The 25,248-nt window shown below is 39.1% G+C and overlaps 1 protein-coding gene across 1 annotated transcript; it reads left to right on the top strand.

Moving 5' to 3' along the window:
• The first annotated feature begins 4,402 nt into the window (after window positions 1-4,402).
• Window positions 4,403-23,410, top strand: LOC149008214 (arginyl-tRNA--protein transferase 2-like). The gene is made up of 6 exons (XM_089165237.1): window positions 4,403-4,799; window positions 5,823-5,861; window positions 10,521-10,671; window positions 14,124-15,266; window positions 22,119-22,425; window positions 22,872-23,410. The coding sequence occupies exons 1-6, from the start codon at window positions 4,655-4,657 to the stop codon at window positions 22,983-22,985; spliced, it is 1,899 nt and encodes a 632-aa protein (XP_089021363.1). The 5' UTR covers window positions 4,403-4,654; the 3' UTR covers window positions 22,986-23,410.
• The last annotated feature ends 1,838 nt before the right edge of the window (window positions 23,411-25,248 follow it).

The raw sequence follows: 25,248 nt of genomic DNA on the forward strand, positions 1-25,248 counted from the left end.
GGATGAGAGAGCTGATTCCAATCCTTCCAAGGAGTTTTCAATTTGCGTTGAAAAGAGGAGTGAGGTTCCCATTCTATTCTACCATTTTTGTTGAAATTATCAATCATTGAGACCTTTGTCCCAACATGCTCCTCCTAAATAGTTGACACATCATCGGCTTCGTCGTGCTGTGTCTCAAACTTCAAATCTCCCCTTCGCTTCCGCTTTTCTCCCTATTTTATTATCTCCGTAAGTCCAACTCTCCTGGTCGGGCAGCATCCTTTCCGATCAAACCACAAGGGGTGGCATCATCGATTCCTGTTCTACTGAGCGCCACCGTTAGACCTAAACTTCACGATCACCTGGAGTCACCAGAACTCTTACACCCTGGTGAATCGCCCCCTCCCTCTATCTCTTGACAAGGACAATGTCGTTCAATCGATAAAGATTATCCGAGCACATCAGGAGATCCAGTAGAAGCTTTCTCAATCGGTCATGAACACTGTAAACTTCTCATCTTCTTGGTTCATTAAAATTTGGTTGTATCCTGAGTATGCATCCATGAAACTTAGGGTCTCCTACCTAGTTGTCGCATCAATGAGGAGATCAATTCGGGGCAAAAGATAACAGTCCTTCGAGTATGCTTTGTTCAAGTCAGTGTAGTCGGTACACATTCACCATTTGTCATTTTCCTTCTTAACCACAACAACATTGGCAACCAAGTTGGGCACTCGATCGATTTGATGAACCTCAAACCCTTTAGCTTTTCCACTTCGTTTCATATTGCCTTGTGTTTCTTGATCGAGAAGTTACTTCTTTGAATAATTGAGTTAGCCTTCGGGTCAATCCATAGTTTATGTTTAGCTATGATGCGGTCTATTCCCGGCATATTTGCTGCCGACCATGGAAATACATCCTATTTTTTTTGAAGAAACTCTTTCAACTCCTCCTTGAAGTCCTCTGGTTGCTCCAATCCGAAGAAGGTTCTTTTTTTTCCTTGGAAGGATCCAACTGGATTCTTTCCAACTTCTCTACATGTTCGGGTCTTTGCATACTCTCTTCATCTCAATCGTCTTGAACCTCAATTGGCATGGTGGCTGCCCTTCTTTGCTCTAGCCTTGTCCTTCAAGTAAGAAATATACCATTGTCTAGAGGTTTTCTGATCGGAAGTTACCTCGCCAACTCCATTGTCAGCCGAGAATTTGATTTTCATATGTTTGGTTAACACCACTGCTCCTAACTTAGTTAGGGATGGTCTTCTGAGGATGACATTCTACACAGGTAATTCTCAAACAAATAAGAAATTTGCTCGAATAGTCATCTCCTTCGGGAATGTCCCAATTATTAAATCCAATTACACTACTCCTTTTGCCACAGTTGAGGATCTTGCGAAACGATACAAATGAGTCAATGTTGGTCTCATCAAGTCCTCTTCCATCTTCAACTTTTGATATGCATCATAAGATAAGAGATCCACCGATGACCCCATATCAACTAGCACTTGGTGCACCTCCCGAAGACCAATTTCCACCTTTATCATGATTGCATCATCATGAGGGGTACATCTTCCTCATCGAACAAAATTGTTTCCTGAGAACCTGGTGTCTTCCTTTTCTTAATCACCTCCCGATCCCACAAACTTTGACTTTGCCTTTAGCTTCCCGAGGGATTCAGGCTCTGACCCTCTGAATATTTTGAAAATCGAGGATCGATTTTCCCCAACTATCTCTTTTCCTTTCTTTGGATTGAAAATTTCAAGTTTGTGGTCTCTACTTTCTGACCGTTTTCTTCTTTTTATGCCGGTTGTTTTCCTTTCCCGATCATCTTCTCTATGCTTCACATAACTTGCCAACTGCCCTTGGGATATTAATCTCTCAATGCCTGCCTTCAAATGCTTGCATTCGTCGATGTAATGCCCATAATCCCTATAGAATTGACAATACTTGCTCATGTTTCTTTCTTCAGGTTTGGATACTATTTTGGGCGGCCATCTCAATATGTCTTGATTCTTGATCTGCATCAAAATCTTTGATCATCGGCCATTCAAGGGAGTGTATTATGCATGATCGGGGGAACATTGTCTCCAACTAGGTCATCCCTTGTTCCCTCAACATTTTTTTGTTATCATAAACCTTGTCCTTTTTCGAAAGCCTTCTGCTCCTTGGTGACCTGCTTCGCCTGTCCTTGTCAGGCATTGAGAATTTATGTGACTTCTGCCTACTTTTGACATCTTTGAATGAGTTCAACATACGTGGTTGGCATGTCCTGTAACAGCAACTCTAGGAGACACCTGTAAAAAGGGTTATTTTCCCGCTTGTCAAGATTCTCAATCTCCATTATCACCTTATTGAATCTTTGCAAGTAATTCCGAATAGACTCATTCTTTGCTTGTTTGACGATGAGAAGAGTCTCTTTGGTCTTCTTAGCTTGCATTCCACTTTGGAACCGACCGATGAATTTCTGGGCTAGCTCATCGAAGTCAGCTATCTTTCTCGATGGTAGGTTTGAGAACCAAATTTGGGTTGCTCCCATTAATGAAGACCCGAATACCCTGCACAAGATCTCGTTCGAATTCCCAGCTACTGCCATTTTTTGCTGATAATAACTCATATGGGCCACCGGGTTTTCACATCCACCAAACAATGAGAAGGTTGGGAGCATGAAATTATGGAGGAAATCGTACCTAACAAATGCATCAATGAACGGGGTCTTTCACTGTTCGCACACTGTCTCTGTCTGAACATTGGGATGTGGTCAAATGCGTCCGCACGCCTCTCTCTATCCTGGTTAGAGTCCTCATTCGGCTTCCTTGTGACCGATTCTGAACCTCAGGGTCATCTCTCCGTGGCGGCTATCCAGTTCTCTGTACTCCCAATCGTTCACCTTCGGTCTCTTGTTGCTTTAAATTCCTTTCAGGAGGTTGTCAAAAATTTTGACCCTCGGTCAGGTTCCTTTCTCTTTGTGGTGAACGTCCTTTTGCTAGAGAATTCCTCCTTTTAGCTCTCCGAACGTGTTTTCTTCTCTCTTCAAGATCATAAGGGTTTAGGTTCCTTGGAGCCCCCAACTACCTAGCTATCGTTCAGAGCAGGGCCTGCATTTCAAGGAACTGAACCTGCATTTGATTCATCTATTGTTGGCTTTGATTCATTTGTTCTTGAATAACTGGGATCATTTGGGTCTCCTCATTTTGATCATTCAAATGCCCTCCTCCGATCACTTCTTCTTCCTCATGCTGATCGTTATCTCAAGATGGATTCTCCTCTGGAGGAATAAGATTTCCATCTAAAGGAGGTGGACGAATATGATTTTAATTCCTCTGAACCGTTGATCTAGTATCTACCATGACTTTTCGAATCGTCTCCCATAGACAGCGCCAAATGATGCGTCCAAAAATTGATCAACCCTCGAATTCCTGCAAAACAATGTCAGATGTGGGCCGACTCAGCGGTCGGGAAGCCACCTCCGAAGGTTAAGTCAATAAGTTAATCACCACAGAGCTCCAGCGAGTTGCAGAACTTGATTGAAAGATAAGAGTGAAGGGGAAACGATTCAGTTACTTTTGTTTTGCGTGTTGCTGTAGTTTATATAGGGCTTACCTCCTATTCTTGACCATTGGATCAATTCACGATTCTCATCTGTAGACGTTCGATCATAGGTTTTCTCTCCCTTAATGTGAGTCAATTATGGTTTCCATATAGAACACAATTGCATATCTCGAGTTTGACGGAATCACATCTTCATCTATAACCGTCGAACTCCTTGGTGTTCACGATACTCCTCATATTAATTCTTGAACTGGTCCCGACTGAATGGCTGGTTCGACCTGGTTAATTTTTTTTACTCATCTATATTAAATTACATTATTATCTTAGTAATTAGGAAAAAATTAATCCTAAACATAAAGTGTTAGACAATCTTTTTCTTTCATCAAATTTTTTTTAAAAGAAGAAAATAATAATAATAATAATCTTACCTTGCCCCAAAAAAAAACAAATTTTCGAATGCAAGATAGATAAACATCTAATCAATCACAGTTTTGTAATTATTATTATTTTTTTCTTTTTTGGTCATAGTAAATTCGAACTTTCACCATCGGGGGTGGTGGTCTGGTGGTCTAGTGGTCTAGTGGTCCCAAGCTCACTCCCAAGTGGTTTGGTAAACCTCAAGTTTCAGGTTCGAATCCCCTCTGCTTTGTTTCTTGCATTGGACAGTTGCGTGCTCTTTGGCCTGGACATGAGTTATACCGGCTTCTGTGGACTATACTAGGCCTCCGGTGGGGCTCCCCTGATGGGGCCAGTGCTTGCTCTGGTAGTGCACAGGGCTAATGCTTGCATAGGTCGCACTCGATAAAAAGTCAGAACATTGCTTAGTCGAGGGCGCTAGGTCGCCGCTGCAGTCCCCTTTTTTGTTTACCAAAAAAAAATAAAAAATTCCTAACTTTCAATGATCTAGACGCGTTCCAGCTTTGAAGAAAATGGCTTACTACAAATTTCGTCGTCAGTAGACTTTTTGCTGCCTTTGGGTATTTAACTTTAAGTTTTAACTTGAAGAAGTGATGATGACCAGAGAAATCCTTCACCGATATCGTAACTCGAGGTTCCGATTGATCAAAAAGAGCTTCAGGTCCTGTAATACCGAGTGCTTCTGATTCTGATCACGCTACTGACCTTTGTTAATGGCGATAAACATTAGAAGCAACGAGGCCAGCACTGTTGGTAGTCAAAGCAGCAACAGAGGTGAAAGTGTCGTTGTTGATGTTGGCAGCTACAGGAACTCTTGCGGTTACTGCAAATCTGGTGGACCAACCAAAGTTTCTCACGGTACCCTCACTCGAAACCTGATTCTATCGATTTAAATTGTATAGGTTTTCTCTTTTTTGATCGATTGCATTTGCCTTTTTGTTCGTTTTATGGTTATCGTGAGAACTCGGAACCGGAAAAAGGAGACTTTCCTTCATGAAATTTGCACGCTTGTTAATGGAAGAGAGCTGATTTTGTAGTTGGGTGAAGAACTTAGCTTTGGATCTCTAATAAGATATTTGGGTTTCTTATTCGATTAAAATAAATTTATTCCCACACACTCAACCGGCGAATAAAATCTCGTAATTGGCTGCTGATCCTTCAAATTTTGGCCCTGAACCGATATAGAGTCATGTTCAGCTCTTCGTTATGCATTTGCCTTCAATTTTGATGAATTTCTCATCTGAATCAGATTGTTACAGTTCTCAAATGTGTTGTTCACTATAAGTGGACCTCCGTTCTTAAATATTTATATTGAACCAGAAAATATTTGAAAATAACTGTATAAATAACTGTTAAACAAATCTAGTAAGCCTTAACCCAATTGTTCAAGATTAGTTTGATGAGCTTACTTCACAATTCCACACTATCTATGGCTATGATATCTATCAAATTATAAGTCCTTGATCTTCCTGTCTATTCAACCCAACTTAGTTTCTGTGAAAGAATATTAGAATTTTTTTGGAATGAGTTCACATTATTATTCAGTTTAAACTTTAAAGAGAGCTTGAAGAGTGTTATAATGCTTTAACCTGACCACTTCCCATCGGCACCAGTTTCACCCTTTTTTAGATGGCCACTGCATGATGAATGTAGTAAAGCAATTTTGCATTCGACTTGGAAGCACATTAGGATACTAGAGGATGAGCATAGTAGGTCTGATGATTCTGCCTTCTGTGAGTTTGATTATCAATGTATTGTGTTGGACATTTATAGCTAGTGGCAGTATCAATATCCACTTGTTTCAGTTGGTAATTTTCATTTTTTTTCCATGTCACCTTTTTATCTTTGACCTGAATGTTGTTTTGTTTAAAAATTTTGCAGGTTTAAGGTCTCATATCCTTACTGTAGATGACTACCAAGGTTGGTATTTTAAGGTTTCAACTTGCTACATATGTTCTATCTGACAATAACTTGCTGTGCTTGCACCTACGGCTCACCGAAATTCTAAACAACCCAAAGAGTACTTTTATGGGATTGTCTGTAAGTATCTTTAAGGTTATAAGAAGAGTGGCCTGAGAGCTAGTAAAAAAATCTCATAAGCAAGGACTAGGGATAGTTGTTGTTTCAAGTATGAACTCAGAGGAGTATCTCCTGGCAGAAGAGTGGCTCATAGACTTGGGGGGTTTTGGTCACTTGAGGTTGAAGATCTGGCACCCAGAATCTCAAGCTTAAAGCGACAGTGTGGTGGGCAAGTTTTCATCTTAGACCCGATGGTATTGCGGAACAGTATCTACGGTGGCCATATTAAAAAGAAGCCAGAATACTGATGGCAGGATAGAAAGATCGAAAGCGAAAAGATTAATGAATAGAATAGTAGAGGTGTAAGAGTGAATAGAACTGCCTTGAGGAAGGGGAAAGGGATGGTGAAATAGAGGATAGAGGGAAAATGCATCGAGAGTAGAAAGTAAACAACAGCTACTCAGGTTGCATTTTAAGTGAAAAACATTATCAGGAAAAAGGAAGCTTCTTAATCATATTATAGAATTAAAATAGAAGCAAAATCAAACTCTATCATGTAGCTAGTGCATCCCAATCTTAAATCCCCTCATGAAATTAAAGTTCTAAGTAGACCAAAACTAAAATTTGGCCCAGTTGATCTTGTCTGGCTCTCAAAAGGTTTGACATGTGCTACTGCATTGCCTAGCTTATTACTAGTAGAAATATACTTAGTTTGGAGAGATCCGTCACACTATGATGAGTCCCTCACAATTAATGTAAGGTCTCTCCCATTGCTATAGGTTCCAATTCAGGATTAAAGGAGTTAAGTTGATGAGAGCTTTTAGTTTGGAGAGATCTGCCACCTTGTGATGAGTGGGAGATGTTTATCATAGTGGGTATTGGACCCACTACATTTTTGCGTCCAAGGTGTTCCTAGTTGTGTGGAAATTAACTCTAATAAATCCAATGTCCCTTTTCCCTCACTTGGTTGGGTCCAAGTGGGATCTAATTAAGCCGTTAAAGTTGAGGGAAAAAGAAATGTAAAATAGAGAGAGAAGGTAATGATGATGGTAATTTTTTGTGAAATTATAATTTCACCTTCTCTATGTGCATGAAACTCTTCGGCAATGTTTGGTATGATTTTCATTTTTTATTTTTGTCTAGAAAAACATTTTTGTTTGTGGTTGGTATCATTTATGAAACCAATTTCTATCTAAAAGAAGCTGAGAAAATACAAAAACTGAAAATAGGTAGAGACCTGTTTTTTATTTTTTGCTGAAAACCATTTTTAGTTGTTTTTGCGATGGATTAAAACACACATGGTGTTACATGATACATAATGAGGACAAAACGACAAAAGCATATTATTTTATAAAACAAACGCTGCATTCTCTTGTCTCCCCTTTCTCATTCCATGGAGTCTGTTAAACCACCACCTTTGGAGTTGGAATCCGATTGCAATGAACTAATGGGTTGTATTTACCGAAAGGAAGGGGAAAAAATGGGTTGTAATTATCTTCCAAAAAAACAAACAATCTTCCAAATGACCATAATAGAAGAAAGAAAGACAATGGGAGGAAGAAGAAATAGAGATTCCAGTTTCGGGTTCTTTTGTTTGCCCCTAGGTCAAGAAATAGGTGACCTCAACTGGATTTCTAGGAAAGGATTTCCCCAGTTTTAGCTTTCTTTCTTTGTGCCTAGGTCATGAAATAGGTGACAATGCCAAATGGATCAAGAAAAGGATTTCCCCTGTTTCAGGTTTCTTCCCTGCTCTTAGATCCAAATAAAAACAACTTGGAAGGAAACTCACAAACCAATTCCATAAGCCCAATAAGAAGGTCAAAAAAGATAAAAAGTATATAATCCTTGCAGATTTAAGTTTGATCTGTACTTGATTACCCAAAAATATTGTTTGTAAGTAGAGAAAGGATCAAGGTTCAAATACCAAACCCACCTTCAATGTTATTGCTTATGAACTTTCCTGCTAATGTTGTCACTCACCGACGGTTTTCGATGTTGTCCCTCTCTTCTCTCTGTTTTTGGATAAGGAGATTCATCTAAGTTTCTTAAATTGGTGATGCCAGGTCGTGAGTTGATTTTCTTGACTTCTTTGACTCCACCATACTCTGGTTGGAGTAGTCAAAGGGTTCCATTTGCAGCCTATCTGGGAAATCAGGACCTTCTCCAATGCACCAGAGCTGATCAATCACAATGTAAAATTTAATGTGCTTGAAACCTTTTCTGAACCACTTGAGAGGGTAAAATGACTTCATCTGACAAAAAGAATGATGATCCTCTTCACCTCTAAATTTCCTCCTCTGATTCCTCCAAACCTAACTGCATTCAAGTGTAATCTCACAAAATCTGCCAACTTCAGGTTCTCAGCATCTGCCAACGCGGGGACAGGAATGGGTTTAAATCAAGTTTCAACTAGGGGCTTCTTTTTGTAAATTTAGAAATTTTAAAATACTAATATATAAAATAGAAAATATATATTTACAAATATACCCCATGGGAAGCACTTGCGCGAGCAGCGGTGGATGAAGCGGAAGCGAGAGTGTCGGCTTGAGTAAGGCAAACATATAAAATATATATTTACAAATATACCCCATATTTTTTATCAATGCTGTCCAATCCAAAAATGTATACATGGCATTCATCTTTCTATTTTAAATTGGTGGCAGTCTTGTCATGGGGAAAGCTTGCAATTGTCTTCAGAATGTTAGTGAAAAATTCGATCCTTAGGGGAGTTCACGATAATATAATTTCAATCTATATTGAACCCTTCTAGATAAACTCCACTTCCCCTCACTCTTCTCAAAAGTAAGCGAGTGTACTAAATCTTAGCAATGTGTGCCACAAAGTGCTAGGATGATGAAATCACTAATACTGATAGTAATGATGACAAGGTTGTGAGCATTGTGAATGTGGTAGGTGGTATGCAACAACAACAATGGGAAGTATATCAAAGATTAATGGTAAACCAAATCAAAGAAGCCTACAAGGATTGATGATCGGTTAATAAGTTTTGAGTAATGTATTAATTGTTTTCTTACTATTACTTGGTATGATGTATGATTGGTGGACTTGCGAGTATAGTTTTATATGTGTTGTATAGGGATTGATGATTGGTTAATATGTTTTGAGTAATGTATTAATTGTTTTCTTACCATTACTTGGTATGACATATGATTGGTGGACTTGCAAGTATAGTTTTATTTGTGTTGTATTGTATTAAGTTTGTGAAGGACTACTCTCTCTCTCTCTATCTATCTATCTATATATATATATTTCAATACAAGTTTTAGAATCTATAAAAAATCATTTAATACAAAGATATGCCAAATGTATTTTTTAGTACAAAATCTATTTCACCTGTCACTTACCAAACGATTTTTGCATTTTAACCCAAAATGGTTTTTTGCATAGATTTTGAAAAATAACAAAAATAAAAAATGAAAACCATGCTAAAGAGAGCCTTAGCGCTTTCTGGTTACCTCATTCGAAAAGAGAGGGAGAGCCTTGAACCTTCATCATTGTGGTTTGCTGAGTCGAAATATGGAAAATTGCATGGGTTTATTGTCAATTGAAGGAATGCAAAGAGACACCATCTGTGTCTTATTCCACTACATTCGAGTTCACAATAGGTATGTGATCTTAAAAGTTAAATCCATCTATAATTTATTTAATAGTCAACATAGATGTTATTAAATTTTTTAAATAACATGGAGACTAGAAACACAGCAATCATACATATTTCCTGAGAAACGTCAAACCTTCACCAAAAGTGAGAAAAATGCCTCTGTTGTCTGCCAAAGGTGTGGTGGTACAACTTATGTGAACTTGGGTCTGCAAGGTTCTTTTTGATTGAATACAAGCTTCAGATGTCACAAGTAGGTTATCTTGAAAAGCTGAAGCGGTTAGGCGACCATTATATGTTCCTATGAAACTGAAAAAGATTAGGGCAATTTTCTTATTTTCACAATTTTGATTTGGACCAGTTCAACAACTCCTGTAATGGATCTGTGGTTTTAGTTATTCCCTGAATCAGCTGAACCCATGTGATGGATTTGGGAAAGTTGCGTGCTCGTTGCCACTTGCCAGCATGTAGCGGCCCTTCAACATCATCTGGACTTTGAACTAGCAGCAATAGGAAAAGGCTAATCTTGTTTATTCGGGCTTGGTTTACTAACAAAAATATTAAATGATTAGCAAATGAACCTAATTTTAATAATAGAATAAATGAAATAAAGAATAAAAGCGAGCTCCTTTAAGTAAGAAGAGTTAACTATGTGCTAGTCTCCATAACTTGATCTTTGATATGCCTTTTTCTATGCTCTGCTTTGGTTATGTGACAACTGTTTGGTAATTTATTTTGTGTCACTGTATCTATGGATGACTGTCTGTATACATAATTGATAATTATGATTGGTAGTAAATAATTCTATCAAATTAATAGAAGAGGTTAATCTTCTCTCTGTTCAAGCAAAAACCCTATGAAATCAGTTGTATATCTAGTGTGCTATGAAATTATTGATTATCCTGTTATTTGCTTTCAATGCGTTGTATTTTTCTTGCCAGATCTTCTTGATCGGGGCTGGAGGAGATCTGGTTGCTTTCTTTACAAACCTGAAATGGAAAGGACTTGCTGCCCCTCCTATACCATCCGTTTGAAGGCAGATGACTTTGTTTCTTCTAAAGAGCAACGTCGGGTATCTCGAAGAATCCAACGGTACGTTCTTCTTTTATCATTGTGATGCCTCCTTTGCATATTAAATTCTATTCTTCCTCTCCTCTTCTGAGTGTTTCAAGATGATCAGAAGAAATTCCCATGCACTTCTGTATAAGGTATTAGTTGTTTTCTGAATTAGTTTATTATGGGACTCTTGATGATTAGCAAGCTGTGAAGTTTAAATTTTCTGGAACCTAGGAGGGGTCTCCTGTATCTAAATTGGCCAATGTTGTCATCATACTGTAGGTAACTTCCATGAAAAGTTTATCACTTGTAGAGACTGCTTGCCGTAGGCTGGTTATTAGCAAATTAGCAATTGCAGGGGAATTCTAGGTAGGGATTGTCTCTCCTGATGCGAGGCAGTTCAATCACAACATACATAAAAATAACACCGAAAGTCTTGTTACCCTAAAGTTAATGTATGAAGATGCTCCTTAGACTATTTGGCTGTTTTCCACTCACAAGCCATTCCACACGAGAGAATCATTTCGCATTCCTGTAGCCATTCGACTAGGCAAAGACGAACTCATTAATGGGTATCTTAAAACCCTTTTTCCACACAATAAATGAGAGAGCTCTTCTCAAGAGTTGTGGGGAAAATTAATTAATTGAATTAGTTCTTGTTCCTGTTCTCTTTTCCTTTCACAATACCCTGATTGAATAGGAGTCAGATCACATTCCATGCACACTAGTGAAGCCTAAGCTATATCTGTTTATGTGTGATTTCAATTTGGTGGCCCCAATTAAAAATATACTTGATTAGTAAAGAATCATGGGAAGAGTCAGGTTTCCAACGGGATTCTATTGAGGATAGCTGTGAAGTATATATTATTCTGAATCAAATGAATACTAAAACTTATACTTTAATGTAAGCATGGTACAAGAACAGTTTAGATATCGTGAGATGTCTCTCTTCTTCCATTTAGCAAAACGAGATTATGTGCTTAGCACATTGGGGTCATCATTTGAACTATGAACATGTATGATGTGTTAAAGACTTGTTTGGGCTTTCAACTTAAGCATTAATATATGCTTATATGATGTGTACAATAGGTCACTTGAAGGTTGTAGTTCAGCATCATAGTTTCCAGCTTGGGGTCCAAAGTGGAACTCAAAGTTAAAACTGTTTTATCTTCTCATAAATCTGAGGGCATCAGTATGTTAGGCTGCACACCAGGTTTCAGCTTCAAATAACCGCTTACAACCCTCATGCTGGGGGAAAAAATTCCACTGACTTGCCGAGATGTCCCCTATGTCTCAAGGCAACTCTCAATTTTTGAGTTGGCTAGTGGACCTTGAGATCGAGATCTTGAACCTTGTATATCCCATAGAAGTCGTGACTTTTGAACTCTTTCGGCATTCTAATATCAGATAATAGACAATACGGCATATATGTAATTGCTGTTTGACCACGATCAATTGAAATTACTTGTCTAGAAATGTTGAGTTGATGATTGGAGCAATGAAACATGTGAAAAATGTTTGGTAGACCGTAGAAGTGACATTAATGAACATTAATTTTGAAAATTTATTGTAAGCAATTTACCATAATACCAATGTGATGTGAAGCCCAATTTTAGGGTTAGGGTTTTTTGAGGATTTCCCTAAAATTAAGGGCTGCTTAGAATCTTCCTGCAAATAAGTCTAGTATTATGAGATGTAGGGTTCACCAGGGTTAAGGGGCTGAGGGTTTTAAAATTAAAACCTTGCTGTAATGATAATTTTAGATCTGGAATTAACAGTTGGGTTTAGGAACTGGGGGCTTAGGGTTTCGGTTAGGTTTAGGAATGGCGCTGTTGTTGATATTTTGTAATTTCAGATTTGGCCCTAACAGGTTTAGGCTTAGTTGGAGGTTTTCTACTTGTAGCGGGACTTTTAGGGAATTCAACTAGGGGTTGGGATTTGGAAGGGGAAGTAGAGTAGGTGTGGGTAGGAGTGTAAATGGATAACCAAAATCTGCTCTCGAATTCGCATCCGCATCCGTTTAGCAGTATTCGAATCCGTCTGATTACTAATAGGATGCGGATATAGTATGCCATTTTCTTACCGATTATTATCCGTCCGATTAAATTATCCGATTAAGTAACTCATTTGGATCTATTTTTCTTATTTTTTTATAATTTTTTACTTGCTGGAAACCTGCTGTGGTCCCCTCAAACAGGAACGACGGTTCTCAACTCCATAAACTCTTATTCAAATAATTGGATTTAAGATTACAAATAAAAAATAGGCCTATTTATAGCCTACTAAAAGACACTAAATCTAAATGGGACTCCTTGATAGATTAGGACCTCATTAAATGAATCACAACCGACCAAACAAATAACAAAAGATATAATGGACTCTAATTGACATATGCTGAAGTAAAATCTTAATTAACTAAAGACTCTGATTGACATATGCTGAATTCTATTTATCTAAATACTCTAGTTGACATATGCTGGAATTTAAGAAAAAAACTAAAGACTCACATGCTGAAATTAAAACTTAATTAACTAAAGACACATGCTGAAGTTAGTCTAAGGGAGGAGGAATAAGGACAAAATTGCACCCTCCCCCCCCCCCCCCAGCACCCAAAAAAAAAAGGTTCGGCCAGCGTAGGGAGGCTTCCCTCTAGGTGTTGGCTTGGGGCCCAACTGAGGGTTTCGGCCAAGGGGAGAATTTTGGTTCACATCACAATTGCTTTGGATGCGTCCAATCAATTACAAGCATTATCTTTCCTTGATATTCTCCCATAGGACAATGGATTCCATTTTTGACATCACTTTCAATTATTATCAAACAATGTGAATCCAGTACACAAATATATAGGCACGGTGTCATCAACTTTTGGTGCACCAATGTTCACAATGAATGATCACTGACCACACCATGAGAATCCCCATGTCAACATAGAATTCTTTTTGGCAGCTATACAGATATTAATCCATGTATGCTGTGATCCAGATCAGATTGCTTACTGCAAATCACTTGGAGCAGTCTGATCTGGATTGCCGCCTGCACAACAATATTGAGACGGCTGCAAATAATGGAATGCTAAGTAAGAGAATTTTGTTCCACATCAACTGATAGACTACACATGAAACTCTTGGATGATCTAATTCGATGTACGCAATGGTATTAACACTCAATACACGGTGTGATGACCATATGAATGTGGAGCCCAGTTTTGTCCCTAGTGTGATTGATTTCAAAGCTGAGGATGACGAAGACCCATATTATCATGAAAATTTATATGAACTAGGACTCAAAAATGAATTTGATGGACCTAAAAACCATTACCGTTTGATTGTTTGTAATGTAAGAGATTTCCTAGCCAGGAACCCAAATAATTAATTCTACTGGATAGGCTTGCATCGATACACTTGATGCTATCAAATTGTCTATAATTACACCCAAAAGTATTTAGATGTCCTTATGTAGATTGCTGACATGGTTAAACCATTTTCTAGGTTTCTGGATGGTACATTAGATATTGAAAGACCTACATTGACAGAAGAAAATACTGCTGTGGCTTCAGGCAGCTTGGCCAGTAACAAGGCTTCAAGTTATATGACAAAGTCAGCATCTGTTGATAATTACAAGGAGAATGACAAAGAAGAAGAATATTTGCAACTTCTGTCTAGCCAACTTGATAATGCGGTATGTGCATTTGCTGCGAGTGAGGAATTTACTTCCAATATTCAACTACCAAAGGCTTCTGTGAAAAAGGTCACACAAACCAAAAAGAAACTAATCGAAGGATCTGAAGATTTGTTGTACACCAGCAACATTTCATTTCAGATAGCAGCAACCTTAAGGAGGTCTATACAATTGGAGAAAGATAATGTGTTAGGACCATTGAAGAATGGCTCAAATGAAAATGATTGTACCATTGGCCTTTCACCAAAAACTATTGCAGAAATGCTGGTATGTTCTTTTAATCAACCTGGAGAATTTTCTGGTTTGTCAATCAGAGCCTGCAATGGGCATATTAACTTTTATTCTGCTACAAGACAAGCTTCATCATTTGAGGGGGTTACCATGGATAATGCCATTGGCCAATCACCTAAAGTCAGTGGAAGTAAACGTAGCTGTACACAGAAGAACGGGGAATGTCCCCAGCCAAGACGGAAGCTTGAGGTCCAATTGAAAAGGTCTAGTTTTGATCCGGAAGAATATGCTTTGTACAGAAGATACCAAATTGAAGTGCATAAAGATCCACCTCATAAAGTCAATGAAAGTTCATACAGAAGGTTTTTGGTTGACACTCCCTTGGTCTTTGTTCCAGATTCTGGTGACGGTACAATTCCACCTTGTGGTTTTGGCTCTTTCCATCAACAGTATCTGATTGATGGGCAGTTGGTAGCAGTTGGTGTACTGGATATCCTTCCACGGTGTCTGTCAAGTAAATATATGTTCTGGGATCCTGACCTTGCCTTTCTAGCAATGGGTAAATATTCAGCTCTGCAAGAAATAGGTTGGATAAAAGAGAACCAGGTTCGTTGTCCTAGCATTCAATACTACTATCTTGGCTATTACATTCACTCATGTGGCAAGATGAGATACAAGGCAGCATTTCGACCATCAGAGCTTCTATGCCCTCTACGTTACCAGTGAGTTTCCTCCTGCTACTATAAGAACATAGCTGTAGTCACAGTATCATAGAAACTTATAAATAGGTGCCTGACACCCAAATAATATAGACAGATTTTGAAATGAAATATAAATCAGCACTGACGTTTTATTGCAATTTGCAGTAAATGAAACAGCATGATCATGGTTCTGGTTTTGGGCCAGTTTTCTGATTCAAAACCAAGCCCATGGTCCAAAGAAGGTTCAATCCTGGAAACTAGGAATGGGGGGAGAGGTATGAGTCATGCTTATGGGTCTAGAGCTCCAGGGAATCCAGAGTCTTATTGTCAAGATGCTTGCAGCTAGTATTTCGGAACATTAAACCTTATCTCCAATGTCCAGACGTGGGCTGCATTAGTTTATTTTATTTTGTGAGTTACTTTATTTAGTGGTGGTGTCAACTCAAAATAGTTGGTTTAACTGAAGTACCATAGAATAAAGTACTTCTGTAGCTTGCAGATCGGCACTTTTACAGTTCTTTTCTGGTTTTCTTTGACAATAACTTTTGGTAATATGACAATCCAATAAAGAATGGCTAAAAGTTCTTAGTTTACCTACTAAGTGGTAACAAGATGCACCTGATGCAGAATTGAAGACATATTTACTAAAGAAGAAGCCCATTGGGTTAGGCCCATCAAAGGCCTAAAGTTGTCACCTGAATCAGCCCATGGCTTTCATGGGCTAGGACTGTTTTAGTGGGTTAAAGTTAGCCCACATATGTTGAACTTCATAGGCTAGACCTAAGCCTAAGTCTAGTTTTTGGAAAGTCAATAAAAGGGGTTTTAATTTGAAAATAAGAGAACTCATTTGTCAAAGGAGTTCTCCTTTGTCAAGAGTTAGGTAGTAGTTGAGTTATTAATAGGTAGGTGGAGTTAGCTAGTGGTTGGATGTTGCCATTAATGTTTATGTCTCTTTAGAATGCTATATAAAGATACTTATGTAAGTGGTGAAGACACAACTTATGAATTGAAATCAAATTGCTTGCTAGCATTCTTCCTCTTTGGAGAACCCTTGTGTTTGATCAAGGTAGGTTGGTGTTCGATCCAATCGATCCACCTTGCGGTGTGAAGCCTGGGTGTTACATGTTACATTGTTATTGTCACTTTGTTCATTATAGTTCTATCCCTATTTGAAGATCTATTCAGCCCGTTATAATACCATTCTAGTTTCAGCCCTCTTTTCCATCTAAACTCTGTTTCACCTTAAGTCCATCAAATTTGAACTTGATTCCTTATAAAAGGTCTTATTTGGCTATTGTTTTGATCATTCAAATATAGTACTACATTATTTGGTATCGAGCCATGACCAGGGAGTGAAAATTTTGGACCATCCAGTCCAACTAATCTTATGGCAGCAATGATGGAGATGGTTCAACAATTGAGCAACCAAATCACTGCGAACCAGAACGCAAATGGACGAGAGGTTCTCAGAAATGGAGGCCAGAGTTGCTGCCTCTACTCATGTTCCTCACCCTCCACTTGGTGAAGAATTCCATCCAGCTCATTCTGTAGCCAATTTTCTTGCTCGAAGAAATATGGGGAGAGGACCCCAGAGGATTCTAGTTGTGCAACCAACTTTTGAGGAGCACCTACAAAGTTATTTCGCTGGAGAACAACCTACATTCGACAAGCATGTTGGCGACTCTCACAAGGTTAAGCTTGAACTCAAAGAATACTCGGGTAAGCATGATCCTCAAGTCTTTTTTGATTGGTTGGCAGCATTGGATGACTATTTTGATTGGTATGAACTCTCGGAGGTTCGAAAGATGAAGTTAGCACGTACCAAGCTAGTTGGAGCTGAACGTGAATGGTCGAGAACTCTGGAATATGAATTGGAAGATCGTGGTAGAGCTCCTACTACGTGGGAGGAAATGAAGGAAGAACTGAGAGAAAAGTACTTGTCATCTACTTTTCGATTGCGACTACAAGACAAATTAAATTCTCTTTGTCAAGGGAACTTGTCAATTGCAAAATATATGGAACAATTTGACTATCTTTCTTCTCGTACAGGAATTCGAGAGAGGGAGATCCAAATCTTTTCACGTTTCAGATTGGGTTTACGGCCTAAAATCAATAGGGCCATTGGCGTTGTGGATGTAGAGAACATGCGGGATTGTTTTGAAAAGGCCCTACGTGCGGAAGAATTATTGGCATCCAACAACTAAAGGTTTGGATACCAAGCCGGGGAGGCTAGGCGAAATTTTCCAGCACCAAAACCTACAACAACCACCCCTACTCAATCCACATTTCCTACCCGACAAGATAAGGGCAAGGCTCCTATGACTAGTGGCAGCCAAGCACAATGTTTTCACTGTCAAGAGGTTGGGCATTATGCTAAAAATTGCCCACACCGTCAAAAGATTAATGCTGTTGCTGAGATAGAAAAGTCACCAGAGGAAGAAGATCCTGATCTATTCCCATACCCGATCGATGATGGTGACTATGACAAAGCTGCATATGATGAGGTTGATGCTAATAGAGGTGATGCTTATAGCATTCATATAGTAAGCCGCATCTTGGTGGCTGAAACCAAAGGAGAGGACTGGCGGCGCAATTGTATCTTCTACAGCCGTATGAAATTCGGAGATAATACCGCTTTGGTGATAGTTGACAGTGGGAGCTATGTCAACGTTACGTCAGATACCTTTGCGAAGAAGGCAAACTTGAAGGTGGAGAAGCACCCTCAACCATATCGGGTATCCTTGCTGAATGGGAATACTCTGGAGGTAAATCAACGGTGTTCCGTACCATTGAAGCTCCATCGATATGAGGAAGATGTATGGTGTGATGTAATCCCTATGCATCTTACTGATGTTCTGTTTGGTCGACCATGGATGTATGATAATGATGTTATGGTCGGGGGGAAGAAAAACCAATGTGTATTCAAGTTCAAAGGACTTCACATTGTCCTCCACTCAGTCAATGTCCCAGCTGAAATGCGTCAACGGAGGTCCTTGAGGACCAACCAAACTGGGACCAATGAATCACAAAAGTTGTTGTCCATACCACAAAAGAAGCTGCTGGTTGTTCCTCACAAGGAGTTCATTCACACTAGCCATGATACAGGGCTGGTATTGGCTCTTGTTACAAGGGTAGTCATGCCTCCACCTGAGGTGACATTCCCTCCACCCATCAAAGAGTTACTTTCTGATTTTTATGATGTGGTTCCTGCTGAGTTGCCTAATGAGCTACCTCCTATGTGCGATATTCAACATGCCATTGATTTAGTACCGGTTCGGTGTTACCAAACCTACCGGCTTATCGCCTTAGCCCAACAGAGCACAATGAACTCAAAAGACAGGTGAATGAGTTGCTACATAAAGGATTCATTCAGGAGAGCTTAAGTCCATGTGTTGTACCCGCATTACTGACTCCAAAGAAGGATGGCTCATGGCGCATGTGTGTGGATAGTAGAGCAATCAACAAGATTACAGTCAAGTATAGGTTTCCTATACCGCGGCTTGATGACATGTTGGACATGCTATCCGGGGCTAAGATCTTTTCTAAATTGGATCTTAGAAGTGGCTATCATCAGATTCGTATTCGGCCTGGAGATGAGTGGAAGACTGCCTTCAAGACCAAGGATGGACTATTCGAATGGAAAGTCATGGCTTTTGGTCTGACGAATGCACCTAGTACATTCATGAGGGTGATGACACAGGTACTCCGTCCTTTTATTGGTCGATTTTTGGTCGTATACTTTGATGATAATTGATCTACAACAAGCATCCAGATTATCACATCGATCATCTACGGCAAGTCTTGAGAGTGCTTCACCATGAGAAGCTATACATCAATCTCAAGAAATGCTCCTTTATGCTGCCAAAGGTTGTGTTCCTTGGTTTTATTGTCTCATCACAGGGGGTTGAAGTTGATCCAGAGAAGATAACAAGTATAACAGATTGGGCTACACCAAAGACAATCACTGAGGTTTGTAGTTTTCATGGACTTGCATCGTTTTACAGGAGATTCATTCGGAACTTTAGTGCAGTCATGGCACCTATTACCGAGTGTTTGAAGCAAGGCAAAGGTGAGTTCAAGTGGACAGCAGCGGCAACCAAAGCCTTTCATCTTATCAAGCAAAAGATGACAGAGGCTCCAATACTTCGCCTGCCAGATTTTGACTGTATATTTGAGGTAGCAATTAATGCCTCACATATTGGTCTAGGAGGTGTATTGATGCAAGGAGGGCACCCTATCGCTTTCTACAACGAGAAACTCAATGATGCCAAGCGACGCTATTCGACATATGATCTAGAGCTCTATGCTATTGTCCAGGTGTTACGCCATTGGAGACATTATCTCATCGGCAAAGAGTTCATTCTCTATACCGATCATGAAGCGCTGAAGTATCTACATTCACAGAAGTCGATAAGCAACAGGCACGCTAAATGGGTTGCTTATCTCCAAGAGTTTGCGTTTGCAATGAAGAACAAGGCAGGAAAGGAGAATACGGTGGTTGATGCATTGAGCCGAAAAGTACTTACTCTTAGCACATTCTCAGCACATGCAGTTAGCATTGATCAGATACGTGATGAGTATGCATCTGACGAAGATTTCAACATGCCATACAAGGAGTTACAGCAAGGCAAGCACCATCATAAATACTCACTTCACGATGGGTATTTGTTTTTGGGAACTCAGTTATGCATTCCAAATTCTTCCCTACGACATCACATCATACGGGAGCTGCATGGCGGAGGTTTGGGAGGTCACTTTGGCAGGGATAAAACTATCATACAAGTTACCGATCAGTATTATTGGCCCCATATTGCAAAGGATGTTGATCATGTAATCAAGAGATGCAGAATCTGTCAACTAGCCAAGGAAACCAAGCAAAATACAGGTCTGTACTCACCATTACCAGTTCCTCATGCACCTTGGATTGATATTAGTATGGATTTCGTACTTAGGCTACCCTCCACAAAAGAGCGATCCGACTCCATCATGGTTGTGGTTGACCGATTCTCAAAGATGGCTCACTTTATACCATGTCGAAAGACCTTTGATGCAACTCACATTGCAAAGATATTCTTTAAGGAGGTTGTACGACTACATGGGCTACCAAGTAGCATTGTCTCAGATTGTGACGTCAAGTTCACGAGCTACTTTCGGAAGACATTGTGGCTGAAAAGTAACACAAAGTTACAGTTTTCAACCGCATTCCATCCACAAACTGACAGGCAGACAGAAGTGGTGAATCGAAGCTTGGGAAACTTACTGAGGTGTTTGGTTCGTGACTATGAGAAGACATGGCCGTCCATACTCGACATAGCTGAGTTTGCATACAACATCTCAATTAATCGTTCGACAGGTCGTACTCCTTTTGAGATTCTACTTGGAGTTCAACCCCGACGGCCTATAGACCTCATTCCATTACCACCACAAGCACGCGTGAGTATTGAGGCTGACGAGTTTCTCGCCATATCAAAGATGTACATGCTGATGTTCGCCGAAGAATAGTTCTCAACAATGATGTCTACAAGGCTACAACAGATCATCATCGACGATATGTGGAGTTTCAACCAGGAGACATAGTGATGGTTCGTGTCAACCCAAAAAGGTTCCAACATGGGGTCAACAACAAACTCCATCCAAAGAAGATGGGTCCATACAAGGTGCTGAAACGCATTGGACCAAATGCTTATGTACTCGAGCTACCAGAAGAAATGAACATAAGCAATGTCTTCAATGTGGCTGACTTACATCTTTATGTAGGACACCACTCTGATGATGGAGACACTGAACAAATGTTGAGGCTGCCCCAACTCAAGCCACCAATCACTGACATCATTGAAGAGGTTTTGGATGACTCTTACAAAACCACTCGTCGTGGCATTGGATACCATGCTTTCCTCGTTAAATGGAAGAATCGTCCATGACATGATAGTACTTGAATTCATGCTGATGATTTCAAGAAACTCGATCCTGAATTGTATGAACGTTACATGTCCTTCGTTCATTCGTCGGAGACGAATGTTTTCAAGCCGGGGAGAGTTGATGCAGAATTGAAGACATATTTACGAAAGAAGAAGCCCATTGGGTTAGGCCCATCAAAGGCCTAAAGTTGTCACCTAAATCAGCCCATGGCTTTCATGGGCTAGGACTGTTTTAGTGGGTTAAAGTTAGCCCACATATGTTGAACTTCATAGGCTAGACCTAAGCCTAAGTCTAGTTTTTGGAAAGTCAATAAAAGGGGCTTTAGTTTGAAAATAAGAGAACTCATTGTCAAAGGAGTTCTCCTTTGTCAAGAGTTGGGTAGTAGTTGAGTTATTAATAGGTAGGTGGAGTTAGCTAGTGGTTGGATGTTGCCATTAATGTTTATGTCTCTTTAGAATGCTATATAAAGAGACTTATGTAAGTGGTGAAGACACAACTTATGAATTGAAATCAAATTGCTTGCTAGCATTCTTCCTCTTTGGAGAACCCTTGTGTTTGATCAAGGTAGGTTGGTGTTCGATCCAATCGATCCACCTTGCGGTGTGAAGCCTGGGTGTTACATGTTACATTGTTATTGTCACTTTCTTCATTATAGTTTTATCCCTATTTGAAGATCTATTCAACCCGTTATAATACCATTCTAGTTTCAGCCCTCTTTTCCATCTAAACTCTGTTTCACCTTAAGTCCATCAAATTTGAACTTGATTCCTTGTAAAAGGTCTTATTTGGCTATTGTTTTAATCATTCAAATACAGTACTACATTATTGCACCTCTCTCTTTCTCTCTCTGACTTCCAATAATTTATCTTTTGCAAGATGCCAGATAAATTTTTTTTTTTTTACAGTTTACCTATTAGAATTCTTCTCTGACTGGATCTTTCTTGTGTTGACCAGGTGGGTCCCATATGATATTGCAAAGCCTTTACTTGATAAAAGGCCATATGTTGTCTTATCAGATTTTGCTACTACACAAAATGAGGAGTCACAAAGGGTTCCAGAAATTTCTGTTGGACCGCATGATGATCTCAGTCAAGATGACCAGAGTGACATTCACAGTGATGAAGATATAGATATGGTTGATTATGATTTTGTTGGCTCTGACAGTGACTTAGGCCCCGAAACTAGCGATTTGACATCAGATGAACTAGAAAGTGTCAACAATGTTTTGATTGGTTTAAAGAGCTCACGTCTAAGATTCAAGGTATGAATACTACCCATTATATATCAATAGATGACAGGGTGTGGTACATCTGTTAATTCAAAAAAATATCAATTGGTCTCTTCAAGGAATTCGTTTCTGATTTCTCTGTAGGGCTTTCTCTTACTGTAAGCTGGTTTTCTCTCCTTGACTTGTCTTCTAATTTATAACCTTTTGCCTTACTTGCCCCCCCCCCCCCCCTTCTTCTCTCTCTCTCTGCTTTTCCCCCTTTCTCGTCTCTTCTCTTTCCCTTCATTTGCTTCTTTTCTATTGCATCACATCTTCCACAAATAAATGAGTAGCCTGTAAAGCAAAAGAAATACTAAGGCCTTATGAAGTTGTTAGTGTTAACCTCGTGTGTTGTTTACATCAACCACAGATACTGCAGTGTGTGTGGCTTGAGTTATCCTTCACTGTACATTAATCTGTATTTCATTTCTTTTGTTAAGGATCTGCAAGTCCTCAGTCCTGATGGAAGGAGATACTTGGAACTTGAGTTGCATAGATATGTCAAATTGGTGGGCCCCACATTGGCGGAGCGCATGGTCTATCAGTTGGGTTAGTGGTCCTAATAAGGCTATAGGGGATGGGGGAGAAAAGTGTGAAGGTTTAGTTTACTCCCCCAAAAAAGAAAAGAAAAAAAGACCTTGTATTTATATATGTAACCGGCTTTTCTCTCACAACCGTTGGATGTATTCTTGTACGCGTGGTTAGATTATTACGGCTTGCGGCCGGCAACAGTCGCTGCGAATGCACAGAAGAATGCAAGCATTACAATAAGAAAGGTATGCAATGGGTTCAGATTTACCACTAAATCGATATATTTGCTTATGTGGGATAGCCTTGAGCAGTAAGAATGGGCAGACGAGCATGGCACACAGAGGTATTAACTACTCTCAGGTGTTAACAGAGCAGTCAACTAATTCATTGTAGCTTCAAATAGAATAGGATTATGAATATTTTACTCTCTATTAGTATCGTATCACCGATCCAGCTACCTACTTCCTACACTCCATTACTATTTTTTTTTTTGGGACGGCTTTTAAATGGAAAGATGCGCCGGAGGGGCGACTTCCGACCCCGTCCCCCCCCCCCCTGAACTCCATTACTCCTTATTTCTTGTGAGTGTTTATTTCTTTCTTTTTTTCCCTCTTCTTTTTGGAATGTATATGGTATTCGAATGGACTTCTTTTTTTTAGGAGCAAAATATTGTCCTTATAACCATAATATTTTTTCTATTATGGTTTATACCCCGTATCTTTTAAATTATATATTAACCACATTCCTTACAGTTAGAATAATATAATTAAATGATTATTCAATACCTATTGCATTTTCAAAATTCTCATATTGCCCTTATTTAGTCCTCAAACCTGTTTTAACCTTCAAAGAAACATGGGAAAAAAAGGTAGAAGAGGATGAAGAACTACAACTGATTTATAAATATAGTTTTTTAAATCACTTGTAAGAACATTCAGCATGGGCAAATATTTTTAATAGAAATCATTCAAAAGAATGTAACCTAATTTATAAACCTGGAGGATGCATAAGTAATTGACTCTATAAAGCCTTGATGAACACCTTGTGAATAGTTTTCTTTTTTTTCTTGGTAAGAAGAAAATTTTCATTCATTGAACTTAAAAGGAATAAAGAAACACACCAAAAAAAAGAAATACAAAAAGATAGATGTATGGAAACACAAAGTTCAAACAAAAACATTCAAAGCCAATAAGAGAAATTTGACCAAACTGTCATACATGCAATAGACAAAGTCGTCTAGGCTATAAGATACGGGAAAATCACAATAAAACCTTAGAAATAAAATTGTAAATATAACAGCAACAAATAAACTCAAAAGATGTGAAATACGCATCCATCACAAGCAACGGCATTATAGAGGCTATAACATGAGCTCGCGACATTAGAACTTCCAGATCCTAGGGATTTACTTCCAAATCTAAAGAAAAGAAGAAGAAGAGGCAGAGAGTGTTGTAAATATGTTTAAAATTATATGCTTATTATTTTATATTTTAATATAAATATATATTTTAATCATTTCTTTTATAGTATGATTTTTATAATGGAAACTTTAGTCCCATATCGGGTTGAAAAGAGCTGATTATCTCATCTATATATGGTAAGGACCTATGTAATATTACTTTGAGGTTAAGGATTGAACCCGTATGACGCGAACCAAGCTTAAATTTTCCTATTGTAAATCAGCCATGCTTATATATTAATATTTCTATATGACTTAGGACTGGGTCATGGCCTTGATTCGGAAGACCCATTTGTCTGGCCCTATCGGAAAGCCCATGCGGTGGGTGAAGATAGGTATCTTCCTATAGGGAGTTGAGGTGACCTTCCCCTTTCACCAAATGCCTTTGGGGCTCTATATAAACCTATTTTCGATTACATTAATTTTCTCCTCATCTCTCTCTCTCTCTCTCCTTGTTGTTATTCCTTGTGTGAACTTCCGATTACACCTTAAGCTTTTCGGAGTACCCTAAAGGTTTGGGCTGAACCCGTATGACGTGAACCAAGCTTAAATCCTATTGTAAATCAGCCATGCTTATATATTAATATTTCTATATGACTTGGGACTTGGGTCATAGGCCTTGATTCGGAAGACCCATTTTGTCATGGGCCCTAATCTGGAAAGCCCACTGCTGGGTGAAGATAGGTATCTTCCTATAGGGAGTTGAGGTGACCTTCCCCTTTTCTCCTCCTCTCTCTCTCTCTCTCTCTCTCCTTCTTGTTATTCTGTTAAGCAGTGAACATAATCTGATTACACCTTAAGTAACCTTTCTGGAGTACAACCTTAAA

Source organism: Hakea prostrata, chromosome 8 (assembly GCF_041222555.1).
Source record: "Hakea prostrata isolate BN-2017 chromosome 8, UWA_Hpros_2, whole genome shotgun sequence".
Taxonomy (NCBI): Eukaryota; Viridiplantae; Streptophyta; class Magnoliopsida; order Proteales; family Proteaceae; genus Hakea; species Hakea prostrata.

Excerpts from the sequence above, each read along its gene's own strand:
- LOC149008214 (XM_089165237.1), top strand. The coding sequence starts at position 4,655 with ATGGCGATAAACATTAGAAGCAACGAGGCCAGCACTGTTGGTAGTCAA. Across the intron at positions 15,267-22,118 it reads CTATGCCCTCTACGTTACCA|GTGGGTCCCATATGATATTG; the intron begins GTGAGTTTCCTC and ends TGTGTTGACCAG. Across the intron at positions 22,426-22,871 it reads GCTCACGTCTAAGATTCAAG|GATCTGCAAGTCCTCAGTCC; the intron begins GTATGAATACTA and ends TCTTTTGTTAAG.